Here is a 22,797-nt window from a genome sequence, read left to right as displayed (position 1 = left end):
TTGTCCTTTTTATCTATTACCGTGAGTCTGCGTTTATAGCTCTTATGTTCTATTAAAATGTGTGTGAGAGATCTCTCTTTGCACGCAAACAATCCTCTCATACACTCTCTCTCTCTCTGCACGTGCGCGCGGACACACACACACACACACTCTGTCACACAAACCCCTTGTAGACACACTCACTGTCTCTTACTCACACAATTCTGTCACAAACATGCACACTAATAAAAAAAACAGTTATCTCAAAAGAATGGAAGGAATATACATGTCATTATTTACATGATAATTAACCTTGTCTTATAATAATATTATACTTAGGTTTGCTTCTTACAAGCATTTCTTGGCCTTTTGGAAATTGGTGGAGCCTGCTGCAAAAAGTAGGATGGTGCGAATTACCAGGGCAAGGGCTGCCTCTGACAGCTTTGATGAGCTGACCCAAACAAAAACAACGGTATGTAAGTAAATAGTAAATAATTTACAATAAGGTTTAGTGGTACAGTGTAATCACAAATGAATCTGTATCTAAACTCTCTTTATTAATTTTTCACAGAAACTTGCACCAATAGATGAGCTGCTGCTTTTTCTGATGCACTTGTCTGTGGGTCTGCCTCTCAGGGATCTAGCAGAGCGCTTTGGTGTTCATCGGACCACAGCTAGCCGAATCATTGTGACTTGGACACACTTTCTGTACAATCTACTTGGTTCAATTCGCCTGTGGATACCAAAAGAAGTCGTCAGAGCTCTCTTACCACCAGAGTTTGCAGACTTCCCCGACACTCAAGTGGTGCTGGACTGCACTGAATTGTACTGCCAAACACCCTCCTTTCTACTACTTCAGAGTGAGGTGTTTTCGAATTACAAATCACACAGTACATTGAAGGCGATGATTGGCATTGCACCACATGGTGCCATTACCTTTGTTTCAGTGCTGTATGCAGGCTCTATGAGTGACCGGGAGATTTTCAAACTTTCAGGAATTATTAAATGCCTCACACCAGACATGGCCATTATGGTTGACAAGGGCTTTTTGGTAGATGATCTCGTTCCTTGCAAGGTTTACCGACCTGCTTATCGGTCAAAGAATTCCCAGATGTCCAGGCAGGATGTACAACAGACCCAATCCATTGCCCGGCTGCGAGTACATGTTGAGAGATGCATCTGGAGGGTGAAGGAGAACAAACTGTTTGACAAACCCATACCATTGCCAATATGTGGCAGCATTGACCAGCTGTTTAGTGTAGCTTGCTTTCTGGTCAACTACCAGAATGGACCACTGGTGAAGTCATGGTCAGTTAAATGCTGAATGTCAGAAGAAAAGGTAATGCTAGTGTTGAAAAGATATCATTTTAAATCAGCTTTGTATTGCTAGAATGTTCACTGAATTGCAATTATAAATAAATGTGGTGTCTTCTGCAGCTAACTAGAAGAGAGATTTAACAGTATGTAAATGAACATTCTAACAAAATAGAGCTGTTTGAAAATTGCCAACTTGTAAATTAAACCCTCATATTACCTTTTATTTTACATTCAGCTTCCTTAAACTGCCCTGCTCCTGGAGAGGTACCTTCCTGCAGACTTCAGCTCCAACCCAAATCAAACACTTCTGCCTTTAAATTTCAAGTAACTGTGAACGCCTTAATTAGCTGCTTCAGGTGTTTGATTGGGGTTGGAGCTGAAATAAGCAGGACAGTAGCTCTCCAATTGTACATTAACATCTCGGAATTAATTGAGTTTTTAATCAACCTGTATAATCCATGTGTATTCAAAAACAACCCTGCCCCTTAAATCAAAATGCAACACTTAAAAAACTTTGTAATATAATATGAAATTTTTAATGTCATTAAGAAATCTCCAAAGTATTTACATTTTCATAGTCTGACTATTCAAAAGTGACTGTACATGTGATTAAAACAACTAATGTTCAATGATGTACTGTACAATTACCTGTGTAATACTCACATGTAAAAATAAAAAAAGAAGTAGTCTCCTTTCTCTCTAATGATTCTGGCTACTTCATTGTCTTGATATATTCTCTGAATTAACATGTCATCCTCTGCAAAAACAACAAAGTCACACCACACAATTCCAGTAATCAAGAGCTGGCCTTGGACCTGCCAGTAGTAGCTGTGCTGTGATTTTAGTTGCATGGTACCACTGTGTAACTTTAAATAGCTGCAATCAACATAGCTTTTTGCATTTGGGCACTTTATTTCAAGCAGGCCAAATGGGGGTCTTTCAGTTGGGTCAAAAATGACACCATCAGGTGATGACCCTAACCAGGGGACATCTGGGTGGATGACAAACCCACAAGGCCAGAAATTTGTGTTTTTTGTTCTGCAATACTCCTGAATTGCTACAGGCTCCAGTGCTAGGCCCCTTTTCATTGCTGCTGTTTGTGCTGTTCCTCTCCGAATTCGTTCAGCAAGGTGTTCTGAGGAGCTCTGGCCGCGGACATGGCACACCTCCCTGAAGCGCGAAGAGGTGATCCGTGGCTTTCTAACTCTGTACCACTCCACAGAGTCACTCTGTTTCCTTGTGGCAGCTTCTATTCTCCTGGCCATGTCCAACGTAGTCTCCAGTGACTGCAGATGTAGTTGCTGTTGGTGACTGCAAACAAACTGGCAGCTGGTGGGCTCAAGCCTGTAACCATCTAAAGGTAGGAGTGCTGGAGGAGGGCAATCTGGGTGGTAAATTACTGTCCGGCTCACTGGCACTGGATGGTGAAAGGAGATGGGGCTGCCTTCTTGGACTTTTCCAAGAGCAGAATCAACTAGTGCGATGTCAGCATTTATAGACAAGGTAGTAATGAGTGGTGCAATGTCTGTTGAAAAGTCCTTGTAAATTTCTGACACTTTAAGCACGTCTTGATCAGGCAAATCTCCTTGCACTGCTTTGTAAAGTGTGCTCCTGTGAAGAAAGGATTTACATATATATATATATATATATATATATATATATATATATATATATATATATATATATATATATATATATATATATATATATATATATAAGCGATTGAAGCAGCAATTAATTAAATTTTAAGGAATCAAAATTCAATTGATCCTTCAGCATATAAGATGTCCCTGTACTATTTAAACACACTAAGTTTCAAATTCTGCAAAATATAATTTGTTGAAAAAATAATTCTAATTCCTCCAAAATGTGATACACACCACCCCCCTTACCTTACACCATCAGCAACAGTCCTCTGCTTTGGCTTGGTAGATACTACCACCATATCACCGACTCTACCTGGTTTCACACCCTGAGAATTATTAAATTATTATGAAATATGTCTAATGAAAGTTTTGTTTTTAATGATCAGAGGCTTACCATAGTTCTTGGCTTGTGCCAGCGTTGTTCTGTCTCAGTGCAACTCAGAACGGGGGGGACTGCCGTAAGGTTCAGTTGGGAATAGTGCGCAGTTTGGTAAAGAAGTGCAACAGTATGATTGCACAGTGCTGTTCCAGCCACACATGAACACTCAGCATTGCACATCTCAACAGGGGATGAATCCACAAAGACGATCTTCAAAAAAACAAACATTTATTTATTGTAACGTTACAGTTATACAATGACAAGATGTCATCTCAAATTATTTGCAGAACAAAACCAAGGATGAGCAAGTTGAGAAGTGGCTGATCAGAATGTGTTAAATGGTCATGAAAGCAGACTGAGCCTTGTCCAAGTAGTCACAGTCTCATCTTGCTCTTGCTTAGTGGCCTAGATTCACAGACAGGGCTTAGATTAAACCAGGTCTAAACCTCAGTTAAATTTAAAAAATTAAGTAGCTTTTATAAATGTGGCTTAGAGAGGGAAAAAACAATTACTGAGGTGCATCTTAAGACAAAACAATGGCACTGACATATTTTAAGATATGTCTGCAAATTGCTTTCAGTTAAGACAGATTAAACATGAATTTTAGTCTGGGAATAGGCTTAAGCCTTTTCTGTGAAACCAGGCAAATATTTAAAAATGTTTGTAAAACAATGAACACTGAACAGGTTCAGGCTGAACAAACTTCTCTGAACAGTGAACATTAGCTGTCACAACCACGTTCGGGGTTTCCATGAAAGCTAAATATATATTTTGAATTCTGGCAAAGAGATTTTTTTCAGAGATTTTATTGCTACAGTTAAATGAAACCTATAAACTATCTTGCTTGCTTATGTTAGAAACATGTTTCAGGAGCTAACATTACCGTCATCTACCTAGTTGATTTAGATTTCCAGTGTATGAACAGGTTCCTTAACAAGAATATATAGCTATACAGAATCTAGGATAAGGCTCATAAAAACCCCAGAACACAGCTGAGACATTTAACTGACTCTAAGGTTGTGTGGTTTCTCATTTTTCTTCATAGATCTGTAGCAAGTAGCCCTGACGCTCACTCTTCCTGTGTGATCTTTGTTTGATACTAAAAACAATGTCATGACATCGTTAGCACATTTAGACTAAAACACTGTGTAAATAGTGAAATTACCTAGCTAGTTATTTAGACTAATATCTATATAACTGGCTGTTGCAGTTAGCTAGGCTATAACTATTTACCAGTTTTATTTCTGCAGTGTTCACTTACCTTCGTAGTGTTCACTTACCTTCGTAGTTATCGATGTAACTGGATACATACATTTTAAACCCCTTCTCACGCTCACTTCTTGGTGCAGAAGAGGAGGCTTGAATGATGCGGTGGACATCGTTAATAGTAATATTTGGCAGATCTTGCAAACACCTTGTGTAAAACGCCATTTTCTGCAGTAAATAACAAGACCCGCAAAACCGGAAATATCTACGCACACACTCGCTAGACCGGAAATCCAAGATGGCGGAGATATGCAACTAGCCCATTAGTCAGGAGTTAACATGTTTTTTATGAAGGTATTTTTGATTCAAATTAACTGAGCACCTGTGGCAGTGCGATTTGTAGTTGTAGAGAAAAGCCACACATGTGTATCAGTAAATTTGAAGTCACAGAGTGAAATGTTTTAAGAGTTGCAAACCTGTAGCCTTTTTTTCTCTCCCACAAACACAACACAACAGTTACACCTTCTCAAATTCTTCATTGCAGGTGCACAAATCCTATTCTACAAATCACACATTTAGAAACTCGTACGCTCACATTTTTGAAACAATTGCTGCAGTGAATGTGGTGCAAAACGCATTTACACACCCGCATCAAGAAATGTGCAGTCGTGGAGAAATGTTGAACATCCGCAAATCAGTACGTGAATTCATCAAATGAGAGTTGCACACTTGTAGAATATTTTCTCAGAATGTCTTGTATATTTTTCTAACACAAACACAAAGTACATAACTACAGCTTCTTGAATCTGCTGCGATGAAGCTCAAACACTGTTTTTCGCTTTCAAGTGACAAGTTTCGCACTCTCCCTTTTGCACCGAGATATTTGGTTCAAAAGTGATTTGTGCATCTGTAGAGGTAGTGGGCGGGACTGTTTAGAGATTACAGAATTTCAGCCAATCAGAAGAGCTACTGAGCCAGTAGATATACGCCCCAAGCAGTTTTACGCCCCTGTTGTTCCTCATGCGTCCAGTAGGGGGAGGCTGCAGACCTATGACCTACTGTAAAATGTATTATTTATATATATTTATAAACTGTTTTTATATACAGAGATTGACTGATATATGATGTTGTGAATTTATATTAAGTTATATTTAGATATTAACCATATTCAGGCCATTAGACATACAGTACTGTGTAATCATATGGATCCTAAATGAAATATTTGCTTTACAATTCACAATTGCTCGTTATACAGCAACAGAACATGTTCTACATAGCATTTTATGAAGACCAACAAAATTTAACAATTTTCTAAAGTTCCAAGGGTCATTTAAAAGAAAGACAATATTGTTGTTCACAAAAAAAAAATTATTAACACCATGACTTGGTTATTTCTTAACAGCATTACTCCTGTAGATGACTCTCCAATGGTTTGCCACTCTTCTTTAATTGTTTCTTTATCCTGCGGTCTAAGTGATCCCACTCACTGATAAAAATAAATAAAAAAGCAAAAGTTGCATAGTGGTAGAAAACAATGGTTATTTATAAATAATGGCAGGATGTCATGTTTCAATTTTATTTTTCCTTTATAGGATCCTTACAGTACCTTGCGTCAATGACAGGTCCTCGAAGGAATTTCTCCTCAGCCTCCAAGATGGACACATCTTTCACAACAGCAAGAGCACAGATGATGGACTACCAGAGAAAGATTTATCACAGCCCAAATAAGCCAAGCATCATTTTGCTTTTTTTTTTTTTTTTTTTACAACAAAATCCAAAGTTCCTTTTCTATATTAAGCACAAAACTATTATTTTATAGAAATTATCTAACATTATGGATAAACTATTTGACATTAAAAACAATGTGAATATGACACCATGCAGAGCACAACTAACACACAAGACCATACCTCTGGAAAAGGGACATCCATAATGAATCTGATCTGGTCACTGTGGGTGTGTGTAGGTGTGCCATCCAAAATTGAAGTCATCTGAGTGTAGATAACATCAATTCGCTCCTGATCTTCAATGAACAATATTGATGGAACACTTGGAAAAAGTGTCAAGTCACTTTGATTGTTTTTTTTTTTTTTTTTTTGTCCATTGATGATAGACTGTGGTTAGTTAAGTTTGAGTCAGACAGAACATCTGACTCAATCAAGTACTTTTGCCTCTCGAAATAAACTGATCCATCTTTTGAATTGATATCGCTATTCTTTCTTATTTAATTGATCAATCTTTTATAAATAATAAATGTTGCATCATTACACAATACAATCAACAACAAGTACTTTAGCAGATTATTTAACATACCTCATCCGTATCGCTTCAAGAAGGTCTGCTGCTATCATACATATAGATATGGTCTGCTGTTCTTATAAATGACTGGGCTCATATACTAATATACTGCCTTCCCCTACTGGACGCATGAGGAACAACAGGGGCGTAAAACTGCTTGGGGCGTATATCTATCTACTGGCTCAGTAGCTCTTCTGATTGGCTGAAATTCTGTAATCTCTAAACAGTCCCGCCCACTACCTCTACAGATGCACAAATCACTTTTGAACCAAATATCTCGGTGCAAAAGGGAGAGCGCGAAACTTGTCGCTTGAAAGCGAAAAAACAGTGTTTGAGCTTCATCGCAGCAGATTCAAGAAGCTGTAGTTATGTACTTTGTGTTTGTGTTAGAAAAATATACAAGACATTCTGAGAAAATATTCTACAAGTGTGCAACTCTCATTTGATGAATTCACGTACTGATTTGCGGATGTTCAACATTTCTCCACGACTGCACATTTCTTGATGCGGGTGTGTAAATGCGTTTTGCACCACATTCACTGCAGCAATTGTTTCAAAAATGTGAGCGTACGAGTTTCTAAATGTGTGATTTGCAACTCTTAAAACATTTCACTCTGTGACTTCAAATTTACTGATACACATGTGTGGCTTTTCTCTACAACTACAAATCGCACTGCCACAGGTGCTCAGTTAATTTGAATCAAAAATACCTTCATAGTTTTTCACTTTAAAATAATGGGCCAGATCACTAGTAGTTCCTGCGGACTGACAAGTGAAGTGACATTCAGCCAAGTATGGTGACCCATACTCAGAATTTGTGCTCTGCATTTAACCCATCTGAAATGCACACACACAGAGCAGTGAACACACACACACACTGTGAGCACACACCCGGAGCAGTGGGCAGCCATTTATGCTGCGGCGCCCGGGGAGCAGTTGGGGGGTTCGATTCCTTGCTCAAGGGCACCTAAGTCATGGTATTGAAGGTGGAGAGAGAACTGTACATGCACTCCCCCCACCCACAATTCCGTCCGGCCCGAGACTAGAACCCACAACCCTTCGATTGGGAGTCCAACCCTCTAACCATTAGGCCACAACTTCCTACAAGGTAACGCTTGAGTAATTAGTCAGGAGTTAACATGTTTTTCACTTTAAAATAATGGGCCAGATCACTAGTAGTTCCTGCGGACTGACAAGGTAACACCTGATGGTTTGCAGCATGCACAGAAATGTTATTTCCTATTAAATAGACGAGTAAACTGCTTTCAATAAATTTAATAAAAACGTATTGATATGACAATTAAATACAACAGATTTAAATATAAAAGCCACAATTTTAATATTAATACATGGGAATTCATATACATTCACACTTTACGTTAGAATATTTACGTTTTTTTAGCTGCTAACACGTAAGTATTTGTACGTTTTACTGCTATAATTACGTCTAAATTGTACGTTTCTATGTGCATGAAAACGTAAGTAAATATACGTGTGATAGAACCACATTTAATGTAAAAATACACACGTATTCTCATGAGATCACGTTGAACACTCGAGTAATGAGTCATGGATTTCACAAGTAATTTACAATAAAATTATCTGACACATACTGTACTGCCATATATTTCTGTGAGGAACTAGTGATATTCTACCAGACATTGTAATCTGGAAGATGTTGTTTTGTGCTTAACACTATAAATGCAGTCAATGTTTTCATGAAGGATGCAAATATGTTTTGACAAGAGAACATCATTATTTATTGTCACTTCCTAAAGAGAAGCCCTCCCCAGCATAATATCACTAACGTTAAAGTTATTAGAGTTGGAGACATTGAACTTAATGGAGCTTATAAAATATATCATATGGATAGGCTATATATATATATACGTTTCCATAAAGAAGCTATTTGTTCACTTTATAGACGTAGCTATTGTGATTAGTAATTAATTAGTTATTCTTCATTAGTTGGCCATAGTTCCAAAGTAGTTCTCAATGACAATATTTTTCTTTAGTAATTATCAAATACCTAATAAGGAACTACCTATGTCCTAAATGAGCTATTACTTACTGCTTAGTTAATCTTGCTTCTATATTAGTTAATAGTATTAAGTTAAGTGTTAATGTAGTACTACCTATTACTTCCTGCGTAGTTACTTATTAACAACGGACCATTGTTTTAAAGTGTTACCAAAAATTGTGGACATGAGTTCCAAATTGTGTTTAATTAATGAGATCCTTAAGTTTAATATATACATGTACACACACACACACACACACATATATTATATATATATATATATATATATATATATATATATATATATATATATATAATAAATCCTCTGAATCAATCTCAGCTCAAGAAATGTAAAAAACTTGATGATGCTTGACATTTTGTTCTATAATGCACATGCAGAAAACACACACATTTTGAATGCTCCCCTCAAAAAACTATATATTCATCAAAATGAATAATCATTATAACAACATCACAATGGGTTCATCATGATATTGCAGCTGGATTCACTATGAGTTCCTATGTTTTTCATTTCTAGGCTATTAAACATCATGTAGTTTTTTGTGTAAAGACACACACAGTACATTATCAGCATTAAATAGCCTGTACAAAGCTTTTTAAATGCATTCTATAGTATTAGAATATGAGCAGGGTCATTCTGTTGATTCATTCAGGGCTTCTCTGGGTTTAGTACAAACACAACATTAGTCTGTGTAGGTATAGTCTTGTTTCTCAGAATAGGTTTCCTCAGCTTTCCTTAAGGCTGTCCTTCTCCTGTTTGCAAATGGCTAAAAGGGAAGAAAAAAGAATACATAGAATCAGTTCACAGTTTTATGAAAAGCAATGAAATCCTTATAATCAAGTGATGATAAACTTAATCCGTAACACTTTTGAATAATGGTCCATTAGTTAATATTAGTTAACTACTTTAGTTAGAATGATCTAAGCAAGAACAATCCTTCTACAGCATTTATTAATCTTAGTTGATGTTCATTTCAACATTTATTAATGCATTATTTAAATCAAAAGTTGTGCTTGTTAACATTAGTTATTGCACTCTGAATTAGAACTAACAATGAAAAACTGTATTTTCATTAACTAACATGAACAAAGATGAATAAATACAGTAATAAATGTATTGTTCATTGTTTGTTCATGTTAATTAATTAATTAACTAAAATTAACTAAACGACCATTATTCTAAAGTGTTACCACTTAATCTTTGTAGATAAGTAACGGTAGTGAAATTAAAGAGTCAAGCTTTACCTCCATCATTAATCTAGACAGTCAAAGGGCTCACTCTGTATATTGTGCTCATAAAACCATTTAGTTTATAATATAAACGGCAATAAAAGTTAAAACGTAATAAGAATTCATTTAAACTTTGAATTCTTATAATGTCTCAGCTTTCACTGCTAACTACGCTAGCGATATCGCTAGCTATTATTAATAGTCTGACACTGGTGGTTAATTAAGCTGTCAACATAATGTTACAAATGACCAAAAAACATTTAGAAAGAACAGCTGAGTTTTACCTGTGAAAGATAACACCCCGAGATCTGCTTTTATTATCGTGTGATGGTTTGTAGGTGTCCAATCTGTCGATGAGTCAGGTATGTTTTCTTCTGTCCTGATGTGAGAGTTATGAGAGTTGCCCGCTCCAATATGGCGGCATCTATGTATTTATATGTCTATGGTGGCCATGACATCACATTCCCACGGGTTTTAATAGGGCTTGGGCGCCGAGTTGCATCCTGGGATGTGGCGGCCATGTTGCTGGCCTTGCGAATGTAAACATACAGCAAAAGTTGAACGAGAAGAGCAGAGTTGAGAGAAAGAAAAAAGATGTTAAATTCGCAAAAAGATTGTGGGATTTATAGGGATACGCTAAATAGGGATGCCAGGGACCGGTATGTGGACAAAATCTGCACTATTAACGGTTTGGATCCATATGAAATTCCCAACAAAGAGTGGAGTACCGACGACGACTTGCTGCCGCACTTTTGCATTACAGATATATTCGGCTTCCTTGTTTGTTTTGTGAGCGCCTACACTTCAGAATAGTTCCGAAGCTACAAGTCATTGAAGTCTCATGTATAGTTCACAAATGGATGAGTTCAGGAGCTGCAAATCATAGAACTGGAACAGCAGCAAACAGTATACAGCAGGGATAGGAAACTCCGGTCCTGGAGGGCCACTATCCTGCAGCGTTTAGCTTCAGCCCTAATAAAAACTCACCTGCCTTTATCTAGTAATCCCGAAAATACTGATTGCCTTGTTCAGGTGTGTTTAATTAGGGTTGGAGCTAAACTCTGCAGGACAGTGGCCCTCCAGGACCGGAGTTGCCTATCCCTGGTATACAGTAATCCGGTAAGCTGCGCTCTACCTAGCTGCTGGTTTAGTAACCGTTAGTGGAAACCACTATTCACACATGGACTTTTAACAATGTGTTTCAAAAGCGTAGTTAGTAGCTGTCAACCCTCCCGTTTTTTCGGGGGTTCTCACGTATTTGAGCTCTTTTCCCAATGTCTTCCCGTTTTAGTATTATCCTGTAAAATACCCCGTTAGCCCTTCAATCGGACCTGTCAAGTCTCTGTGTTGTTGTCCTGTTGCTACTCCTTGCCCCTCCAGCGAAACAGATGTTTTCAAAGCATCGTTTTGCTTACTTGAAAGCAACCTTAGCGTGATGTTGGGCTTTTTAAGATAGCGTGGTTGTTGTAAGAGCACAATTTCATGCCAATCTGTAATTAAAGTCACGTTAGACCTAGCATCACAAATCGCTTAACGTTAGTTAATGCAGCAGTTTTGTAGTACAAATTTTTGCTGTCATCAGAGGGATAGTAACAAAAAGATGAATGTTGAAATTTCCCGTATTTTGGATGAGTAACCCAAGAAATTTCCCTTATTTTCAATGTTGACTTAAGCTATATAAATGAATATTCAGATGTTATGGTCTCCGTGGTCGCGCCCCAAGCAGGAAAGCAGTGTAAAGTTAATCCATTCTCATTTTATTTTCCCCATGGCGATTATGTGTTGCACTATTACACCCCACAATACAGCAACGGTTTACCATGGTTGAAATAGATTTTTAATTAATCAAATTAAGACACACGGATGAGAGGGAGTATGTCTAAACACTGCGCAGTAGTCCGAGTAGCAGTAAAGGAGGCCATTACTGTGGCGGCCACGCCAAGTCTAATGACGTCAGGATGCCCAAGCCCTATAGGCAAAACTAAGTGAACCGAACATGTCACGTTACTGGAAACTGTTATGGAAGTCCATAAATTATATTTTTCTTTCTTTTCTTGTTTTGTCGTGATAACAACTTAATTGTCTTGTGATCTCGATATAACAAGTTATTTAAATTTTATCACGACATAAAAAGGTTTTCTCATTATCCCAACTTAACCTGTTAAATGTCACCCCATCCCGTATACGGGACGCCTATGTTGACTATACTATATTACAATCAAATTTAATCTTTTTAAAATTTTTGTTAAAAATTATGTAGGAAAAGTAATAGATGAATTTATGACAAGAGTGCACCCTCAGAAATCTACATTACAAAAGGAGCTTTGACCTTTGTTTAAAAAAAAGACTTCCTCGTTGCCTTTTTCTCTATCACATTTTAGAAATCATCAGAAGTTATATATCACTTGAAAACATAAAATCTCAAAATTCATCCTTCAAAACCCATTTTAAAATCAGACATTGCATTACCATGTAAATGGCACATCAAAATCATGTTATAAAATGTTTTCAGTCATGAATTATACAAATTTAGGTTTGTATCATGCACATTCAAGTCTATCTTCAAAAACATGAGTGACAGTTAACAGGTTAATATGCTCTTGTGAACTTTTTTTTTTTTTTTCGCTTGTAATTTACATAACAAGACAAGGAACCAACAATGTAAGACACTTCCATTGAAACCAAAACATTTTACATTAAAGAGAACATTTTTGCATTCGAATGTGGATTTTTATTTTAAATTCGACGAATATTCGAAAATATATATATTTTTTTCTTTCTTTTTTTTGACAGCCCTATTGTATACTATATCCACAAAACTGGCTAGAGATCCACTTCCTGCTAAATTTAGCTCTAACCCTAATCAAACACACCTGAATTTGTTAATCAATGTCTTCAGGATCATTAGAAAATCACAGTTGGGGTTTGTTTGTTTAGGGTTAGCTAAACACTGCAGGAAAGTAGATCTCGGGTGCCAGATTTGAGGATCGCTGATGTATACTGACAGAATAAGGGCTTTCTTCGTGATTGCTATAATTTGTACAGTATTGTTATTTATTATTACTTGTATTTGTACAGTATTGTAAGTATTGTTACTTACTATTGCTATATAAGCATGTATTTTTGTGACATATTGTACCCTGTTTGGGGGGAGGAACATTATTAAGTCAATGCTTGAAACATTTAGTTTATTATTTTAGCAATTGTGATTCCTTTATAAATGCATTTAAAAGTATGCATCTTTGCTGCATTAAATTACTTAGTAAAATTGCTTGGAAAAGAATCCTTGCAAAATAAGCCATGCACACACGGGTCAAAGCTTTACGTATTTTTATTTTTAAACAATCCTAATTTCATTGCTTTATAATATCAATGCATATTTTATTTATCTCATCATTCATAATGCATATATGATAGTGTTTCAAAACAAAACATGAAAAATGAAGAATTTTGCTTGTACAGAGCAAAACCCAGTTTATGTGGACAATTGTTGCATTCTGTGCCTGTTTTTACACTCTTTATCCCTTACACGTTCTATCCATTTGATCATTCCTCAACTATAAACACACTTTCTGAGGACTTATGCATTTCAACTCTCTTTGTTTTGTTGCACCTCATTGTTACATACTTGGGCACAGCTGTCATGCAATATTTATTGGAAGACTTATGAATGACAAACCAGCCTGATCTCAAGGCAATTCGTACATTTTACGAGTTTCACAATTTGTATGAATTCGTACAAATGACCTACACCTAACCCCTCCCCAAAACCTACCATCACTTGGGACTAGACACATCATACAAAATCTTACAAGTGAGGTTGTACAAATTCGAACGAAATATATACGAATTGGTTGTGAGATAGAGTTGGACAAACTCCTGCTAGTCCACAATCCACCAACCCTGTCCAGAAGACTTCCTGGAAACCAGACTTCTTTGTGCTTTGGACTGGAAAGGGTTGGTGTCAGTATCACACTTTTAGGACAAAGGAATCCTATCCTTATTATTACTTATAGCTGTCCATTGTAACATAGTGTCACACTCCAGTTGAAACCAAGTTGCAGTTTGGGGGTGTTGAGCGTATACACATGCAGTGTACTTGTGCTGGACATGTGCATCGAGGCAAACAAGATTTTTGAAGAACTGTTAAAAGTGGATATTACCTCATACCAAAATGGATAAGCAGAGGCATGCTCTAGGATCCAAAAAGCTTCTGCAATAACTGCACATACATCCTACATTAACCCTCCTGATGTACCAAGAATTTGGATTCACAAAGTGCAATTACCTTTACCTCTCAGGTAATACCAAAATATACATAAATAAATAAATAATAAGCCAAGACATCTGGTCAAATCTGCATAATATTTACAAAAAGAAACAATTGTAATGACACTGAGTAAAGAGAAATATTCCCAATTCTCTTGATAACAGCAAAGCATAGACTATCTCTCACAACATGAACCCCAAATATTATTCCTTTTGTTGTCAATCAAATGACTGTTCAATTAACTTGTTTTTTTGTTGTTGTTGTTGTTTTTTTTTTGCATAAAATGTGAGTTCAGTTCCTGATTGGAACGGTAACACTTATTTCCCCCCGTGTTCTTCTAAAAGTTTTCTCAGGCAAGAGTTCAGTTTTCATCTTATTGTAGTGTGTTGTACTATTCCTGTGGTTGGAGGCGTAAGGGCAAGGGGAAAGGGCTACTCTCTCTCAGTAGCCTCCTGCATTTGGGCCCTGCTATGTGGAGTTCTGGTTGACCACTTTGCCTCCGTTCATTGTTGGGGTTCCTGAGCTTTTCCTGGAGCGTTGCTTCTCTTCAATCTCATGCAGTGAAGGTTCTCTGTACATGCAAACTGCAATATACAAACATATCAATACATTAATACTCATTACTTTTGAATACATTGAGTTATGATATTTATGGCTAAAATATTTTACTTGATTTCTGCATTTTGGATTTTTATTTAAAAAAAGGAAAAAAATAAAATAAAATCAACATGAAATTAAAATTGAACATGTATATTTCTTTATATACACTCTTGTTATTGTTGTGTGCAATTTATCACTGTATTTCAGTCCAAAGGAAAAATGGTTTGACTTGCATAACTTTTTTTTTGTGTGTGTGTGTTACATATTAGCCCTCTTATTTTTCAAGGCAAAGCATCACTTTTATCATCTTACATGCTTATTATTATTATTATTATTATTATTATTACTACTGTTATAACATCATGGAGACAAGGGGGAGGGCTCTTTTGAGTAAGACTCATAAGTACTTTTTAAATATCACCATGGCAACTGTTTAGCCAAGCCTTTACAACCATTTTGAATCACAAGGTTGGGCTCTTTTGAATCAGATTGGCAAACTTTAAATCTCTAAAGACTTAAAAATTAAGTCTTAAATATCACTATATAAACTATGTAAATCAGCCTAGCAATTATTTAGAGCACCCTATTAACAAAATTAAGCCATATTCCAACACCAGAATATTGCACAGACAATCTGCAATCACACAGAAGGCTAGTTTTAGACTCGGACTGGCTACTAATCTTTAATTTTCACCATGGCAACAATGTAGCCATGCTCCAGCAACCATTATTACCATCCTAGCAACATTATAATTATAATAACATTATAATTATAATTATATCTCTGAACCAGAATAAAATATTTATCCAAAGCAATTTACAAATGAGTACAACCAAACCAACAAAAGAGCACTTTTATCTTAATAAATAAAAAGAAAAAAAGTAGATAGAACAGAAAAAAAGACTAGATGATAGTGTTGGAGGGACAACTTCTTTTTATAATAAAAAACAAACAAAAAAACAAGTAGATAGAATAGAGAACAGCAGTGTTAGAGGGTCTTTTTTATAATAAATAAAAAGAAAACAAGTAGATAGAAAGAGAATAGAGAGAGCAATTGTAAGTATCTTTTTTATATAAATAAGAAGATAACTGATGTGCAGACTGATGTGCAGTCTTTTGAGCTTGTTAAAGACTAATTTTCAAGTTCAAGTTCAAGTCTGCTTTATTGTCAATTTCCACATGTACAGTACATACATACAGAGAATCGAAATTGCGTTACTCTCAGACCCCGGTGGATACAGATAACATTAACATTAAAGCCTAAAAAATAACTAGATCAAATATAAAATGTAGATACTATACAATAAGGGAATGATAAAAAAAGACATATAATAAAATTAAAAATAAAGTTAAATAAAGCAGCGCAAGGCAAATTAGAGATATAGTGCAAATCAATGAAGTGAACAGCAGTGCAGTTAAAAGATTTTTAGACCAAAAAAAAAAAATCACTTATTAAAAATATCTTATTAAGTCTGATTAAAGTGACAAGTGACAAGTGACCAAGAGCAGTTATTTAACTGACTGATGAGGTAGTAGAATGACGTCAGTTCCATGCCGAGTGAGGTAGTGAGCAGACCAATTGCAGGCGCCATACCACACAGTGATGCAGCTCGACAGAATGCTCTCGATGGTGCCTCTGTAGAAGGTGTACATGATGGGGGGTGGGGCTCTGGCTCTCCTCAGTTTGCGGAGGAAGTAGAGACGCTGTTGTGATTTCTTGGACAGTGCTGCAGTGTTTTCAGTCCAGGAGAGGTCCTCTGTGATGTGCACACCCAGGAACTTGGTGCTGCTCACTTTCTCCACAGTCGCACCGTTGATGGTCAGAGGATTTTGCAGCCACATTCTGAATTAGTTGCAAAGGTCTTTAAGACCTGCCAAGACCAGCCTGCACACAACAAGGAGTTGTGTAGCATGTTCTAAAAGAAAGGGTCTAATCTTCCTAACAATACCAAATTCTAATGAATTGTGATGGGTTGGTTGAAACTACAAGCAAGTGGTCTTGGCGAGGTTGAGTTGAAGGTGATGGTCCTTTATCCAGCAAGAAATGTCTGTTAGACATGCTGAGATGCAAGCAGTACTTCCATACATATTTTGGTGCATATCTGATAAGTTTGTTGTAGACCCATGAGTGAGGTGCCATCTCATTTGGCTTATTTGCGGAAATTTATGCTATAACTTTTTTGTGATTGGGTGTAAAAATGTTCACACAGTGGGCACAAAAATCACATACTGTAGATGTAATATTGGACAGAACTTTGTGACATCATATCTCCACATCAAAATTGCAATTGACTATATATCACTGGGCGCAGCGGACAGTGATGGCTGCTTAATATTGACGGTCTACCTCAAGTTTTTGGCCGAATCTTAAGTAAATTCCTTGTTTTAGTGGCACTATAGATGGCATCTAATCCAGAGATTTAATCCACTCCCTGGCGAAGAAAAAGCATAAAGACGATGAGCACCTTCACGACGCCATTGCTGAATTGCTCGATAAGCAACAGAGCGCCATAAAACTAAGCATGTCAACGATCGTTTACGAGGAAATCTCGACGATTACAGCACGATTGGACTTGCTGGAAAAGGATGTTAAATCGTTCGGCAATAGATGTGACAACATCCAGGCTATGGTGCGGGATGTTAAAAGGGACTTGATTGCTAACAAGTCTTGCCTAGAGGACCTTTATGAGAAACTATTTCTTTATGAAGATAAATCCAGACAAAATAACCTAAGGTTGGTGGGCCTACGGGAAGGAGCTGAAGGAGGGAACGCAATTCAGTTCTTGCAGACCCATATTCCCAAGTGGATTCCTGCTCTGCAAGGGAAGACGATCGAGATTGAATGGGCACACCGTCTCTACGCGAATGAGGATTCCTCCAGGAACAGAGCGCGCACTCAGATTTTCAAACTCCTTCGTTACAATGATCGACGGGCCATTTTACAAGGAGCCAGAAGCGCATCACCTCTGAGTTATGAAGGGGCTAATTTACGGTTCTTTCCTGACTTCAGTCAGGGAACGTACAAAAAAAGGAAAGCTATGGCCGAAGGGAGGAAACGCCTCCAACTTCTAGGCATCAAGTCATTCCTGCTTTACCCTGCATCGGTCAAAGTACGTAAAGGTCAGGAGCATTTGCTTTTCAAAACCCCCGGAGACCTGGAGCTGTTCATCGCATCTCTGAACGTCACTACGGAAATGGACAGCACTGCGCCCACAGGAATGTCTGATGAGTAAATTCAGTCAAAAACAGTCAGATTCAGCCGTATATATATGATCCAGAATCAGATCCCGAGGCTGAAATTGATCAAGAGCAGCGGCAGCAACGACTACAGCAGGACGTCTCTATGTGGTATGTATTGAAACTGTATATATTTGCTTAGCGGTTTTGGAAAATGACTAGGTTCCACTTTATGTCGTCTTTTTTTTTTTTTTTTTTTTTTTTTAAGGTGTACATGTGGAAAGTGCAGTTTGATGACAACATCGCATGTTTTTTACTTGATGTGCTTACGCGCCGATAGTTAAGTTAACAACACAGAGATATTTGAAGCAGTTTTACTCACCGCCTGCGGTTCCAACACACAATCGTGACCCTTTTTCGTTGGGACTGCATTATCCTTAAAGGGGGGGTGAAATGCTATTTCATGCATACTGAGTTTTTTACACTGTTAAAGAGTTGGATTCCCATGCTAAACATGGAAAAAGTTAAAAAAATTAAGTTGTACGTTTGAAGCAGTATTTTTGTTCCAAAAAAACCTCTTCCGGTTTGTCACAAGTTTCAGAAAGTTTTTTTCAAGTATGGCTCTGTGTGACGTTAGATGGAGCAGAATTTCCTTATATGGGTCCTAAGGCACTTCTGCCGGAAGAGCGCGCGCCGTCGTCAAACCGGGCCTTGTTTGTAAAACAAGCATCTTCGAAATGCAGGGAACAAACAAAAACACTTGCACAACTCCGTTGATGCTCTGTAAAAATAAACTCCATCCACTGGTCCCTTAATGCTGTTTTTTTTTTTTTTTTGGTAATCTGTGCAGGGTTGTCTTGCCCTGGCAACCAAAAACACACTTCTTTTGTGACATTTCGCTCTCTCTCTGATCAGTGAATTGCTCTGCTCTACGGGAGCGCGCGCTCTTCCGGGAGAAGTGCCCTCAGGACCCATATAAGGAAATTCGGCTCCATCTAACGTCTCTCCACTGGGTTTCTTGAATATAAGCTAACAAAAATGTATTGTGTGTGTTTTCTTTTTGGTTACTAATTTATTTTACTTATTCATTTTAAGTGATTTATAATAACTCTTGAAGCGCTTAGTTGTGTTGGAAGTAACTCAGTGGTTCTATAATCAGGGGAGTGAATGAAGACAGTTAAGTTAAATTTGTTATCTTGCTTTTGTGTGTGTATCTTTGTTTAGTTTTTTTTTTTTTTTAAATTATATGTGGGTATGGTTGAGTGTGTGTGCATATGGTGTTGGCTCTCGTGTTCACCTCTTATTCACTTTCATGATTTTTACCTCAAAAGGTTAGTTAGCTTTATTTTCATTGATCACAATTATATATTTTATGCGTAAAAGGTCTCCACGCTATCCATCTTAACATCCGTAGTTTACTCCCTAAAATTGATCAGCTTGGAGCTTGGCTATCCTATAAATATCCCAATATAATCACTTTATCTGAAACATGGCTTACTAATAGTACTACTGACGCTATTATTCACTTTGAAAATTATGTAATGTATAGGGCTGACAGAGGATCCAGGGGACCTGGAGTCGCTACTTATATTTCATCTAATCTGAGCTCACAGCTGCTTATTCCTGAGCTGAAACCTGAGCTTTTTGAAGGCATCTTTGTTAAGGTAACTCTCCATGCAAATAAACAGTTGATAATAGGCAATATTTATCGACCACCTACAACTCCTAAACTAGAGTCTGTTAATAACATTTTAGCTATGGTATCATCTCTGGGAGACTCAAGAGAAATTATTCTATTGGGGGATTTAATTTAAATTGGAATGATTCTTCTACATTTACAGGACGTAATATGGTTAATGGTGCTTATTTGACTAAAATCATCACTGAGCCCACTAGAGTCGGCTCTAACTTTAAATCTCTCATTGACTGGATTCTTGTTTCTCATCCAAACAGAATAATGACTTCTGGAGTTCTCTCTGATTGCTTTAGCGATCATTCCATTATCCATTGTATCTGGAAAATTGCAACTCCTCATCTTCCTCCTAAATATATCAAGATACGGGAAACTAAATTATTTAATAATAATCTATTTGTTAATGACCTTCGAAGGATAAATTGGGACAGGTTTTATTTAATTCCTGATGTTGAAGCTGCATGGGATTTTTTTTTATACTGAAGTTGGGCTAGTTATTGACAGACATGCTCCATGGAAATCCATTAAGGTTAAAGGCCATCATTTGCCTTGGGTTAATCGTGATCTTATTAATCTTTTTAAAAAGAGGGATAGGGCCTGAGTTAAATATAAACACACACAACTGCCTGATGACTGGGAGAAATACAAACAATTACGAAATTCATGTACAACTCAAACAAGAAATGCTAAAGCCAATTATTACCGAGATAGCCTGTCAAATGATCTAAGTAACCCAAAGCAATTCTGGAGGAGAGTTAACACCCTAGTTGGTAGGTCCAATAATACTTCAAGTAATATGATAATTAATAATGAAATAACTAATGATACAGCTGTGATTTCAAATGCCTTTAGTTTGCTTCTTCCTCAAACACAGCTTGTTCAACCTCCTGTTTTTTCACGCAGACCCGTGTGTTAACAGCCAACCCTGCAGTACCTCATTTAAATTTAGGCAGGTCAGATCAACGGATGTTCAACGGGCTATTAATAAGCTTTCCAATAGCAGTGGTCCTGGCCCTGATGGCCTTGAGGGTAAGTTTATTAAACTTGCCTCGCATGTACTAGCACCACTACTGGCTGTGCTTTTTAACATGTCTTTTGATACCTGTGAAGTGCCCCTCGCGTGGAAATGTACTGAAGTAATTCCTTTGCACAAAGGTGGAGACTTACAAATTCTGAACAATTTTAGGCCAATATCAATAATTAATAGTGTGGTTAAATTCTTTGAGAAAATAATTATTAATGAATTATAGAATTATCTATCTGATAATAATTTACTTACTCAATGCCAATCAGGTTTCAGAAAATACTTCTCCACTACCACTGCTCTCTTAAAACTCTCTAATGATATACTTTCTAGTTTTGATGATAATCTGTGTACCGGTGCTATTTTTTTAGATCTCTCCAAAGTATTGGATTTAGTTGATCACTATCTTGTATTGGATAAATTGCATGCTATTGGCCTCTAGAGATCATCTTTACTCTGGTTTAATTGTTATTTTCATCATCGTCGTCAGGGTGGGTCTTACAGGGGTTGTCAGTCTGATTATACAGGTATAGTGAAAGGCATCCCTCAAGGTTCTTCTCTTGGACCATTATTATTTTTTATCTTTGTTAATGATATGCCCTTACGTGTACAGATTATAATATTCATCTTTATGCTGATGATACAGTTATTTACTGTAGTAAGCTTACCATCTCTGGGATAAACCTCTCTTTACAGCACGACTTCAATTCTGTACAGCAGTGGCTATTGGCTAATAAACTTCTCCTTAATAAATCAAAGTCCTACTCTTTATTGTTCCATAGGAAAGCCTTGGATATATGTGAAAACAACCTTAATCTTTGTTTTCTCGACTTCTCTCCTTTAGAGTCAAATGAGACCTTTAAATATCTTGGTGTTTGGCTGGAAACTGATTTATCTTTTAAAACTCATGTATAAGCAATGACAAACAAACTCAACTCTCGTCTTAAAATACTTTATCAATCTGTTAACTGTTTTAATTTAGGAAAAATAAAAGTCTTACAGCTGCTCATGCCTATTTTGGACTATGCCGATATTATTTATCAGAATACTACTGCCCCTTTTTTTTTGCATTCCATTGATGTGGTCTACAACAGTCTTTGCCGCTTTGTTCTCCACTGTCCCTTTAGGACACACCGTTGTGTGTTGAACAGACATTTATCCTGGTTTGCCTCTTCTGCCAGGAGACAGTATCACTGGTTACAGTTTATTTTTAAAAGTTTTTACTTGAATTATACAGTTTATCTCAAGCAACACTTAGTGCTTTATAATTCGCTATACAGCCTGTGACACAATGATCAGATCTTTTTTGTTGTTCCTAGAGTTAAAACTTCTTTAACTTCACTTACAGAGTTTCGAAGGGCCCTCGGGGAACATCTTTGGAACATTTGTCTTTGTTTCTAGTTTTGTTTGTTTGACCTTGGACTTGGAATTCATTGGTCATGTGTTTACTATTTCTCATTTTTATGTCCGCATTTTTATTTATTTATTATTATTATTATTGTTATTATCATCATCAATGTTCTTGTTTGTGTTCCTCTTAGTCCTTGGTCTTGTGCAATGCTAGTCATGTGGTTGTTTTTTTTGTCATGTCACTTTTGGGGTTCGTGCTTGGTGGGGTGGGGTTGAGCATTGTGAGCTGGAATGTGTGTGTTGTTGTGTTTTGTTTTACTTTTTTTGACTGTGATATTTGCTCTGCTGTTTTGGTTCATTTTGCTTTGATGTACTGGAGGACCCCTGATGTTACCCGCTTTCAGAATAGACATTTTAAAGTGATAGCTTTCTTGTTGTATAATAGTGCCTCAAGAGGAGTTATTATTCTTTAGAACAGAAAATTCCAGTTTCTAATTGTCTCCTCCGATTATTCCTCTAAGCTCCAAAAGGTGGCGTATGAATACAACTCTTTTGCAAAATGAAGATTTTGTAAACCAGTTATGTT

General features: G+C 36.9%; 2 protein-coding genes across 4 annotated transcripts in view; both read right to left on the bottom strand.

Annotated features, from left to right (window-relative positions):
- Positions 1-337: 337 nt before the first annotated feature.
- LOC113114890 (uncharacterized) lies at positions 338-4,781 on the bottom strand. 2 transcript variants are annotated; one of them, XR_003293802.1, is made up of 6 exons: positions 4,602-4,781; positions 3,337-3,531; positions 3,189-3,268; positions 1,960-2,907; positions 916-1,158; positions 338-712 (listed from the first exon to the last, which is right to left on the bottom strand). XR_003293802.1 is itself a non-coding variant. In XM_026281970.1 (5 exons), exons 1-5 carry the CDS (start codon positions 4,698-4,700, stop codon positions 1,008-1,010), a joined length of 1,473 nt encoding a protein of 490 aa, XP_026137755.1. In that variant the 5' UTR covers positions 4,701-4,781; the 3' UTR covers positions 339-1,007. The 2 variants fall into 2 exon arrangements, 1 of the variants encoding a protein (XP_026137755.1); XM_026281970.1 differs by having other exon boundaries at positions 339-1,158.
- Positions 4,782-13,272: 8,491 nt separating this feature from the next.
- fgf12a (fibroblast growth factor 12a) overlaps positions 13,273-22,797 on the bottom strand; it is a 122,847-nt gene continuing 113,322 nt past the window's right edge. For both annotated transcript variants that reach the window (XM_026281948.1, XM_026281940.1), the window contains one exon: positions 13,273-14,950. In XM_026281948.1, coding sequence (XP_026137733.1) covers positions 14,835-14,950 — 116 coding nt within the window. In that variant the 3' untranslated portion in view covers positions 13,273-14,834. The remainder of the gene's footprint in view (positions 14,951-22,797) is intronic.

This window comes from Carassius auratus, chromosome 2 (assembly GCF_003368295.1).
Source record: "Carassius auratus strain Wakin chromosome 2, ASM336829v1, whole genome shotgun sequence".
Lineage (NCBI taxonomy): Eukaryota > Metazoa > Chordata > Actinopteri > Cypriniformes > Cyprinidae > Carassius > Carassius auratus.
The sequence above is the reverse complement of the archived record's forward strand: the minus strand, read 5'-3'. Positions and strand labels throughout refer to the sequence as shown.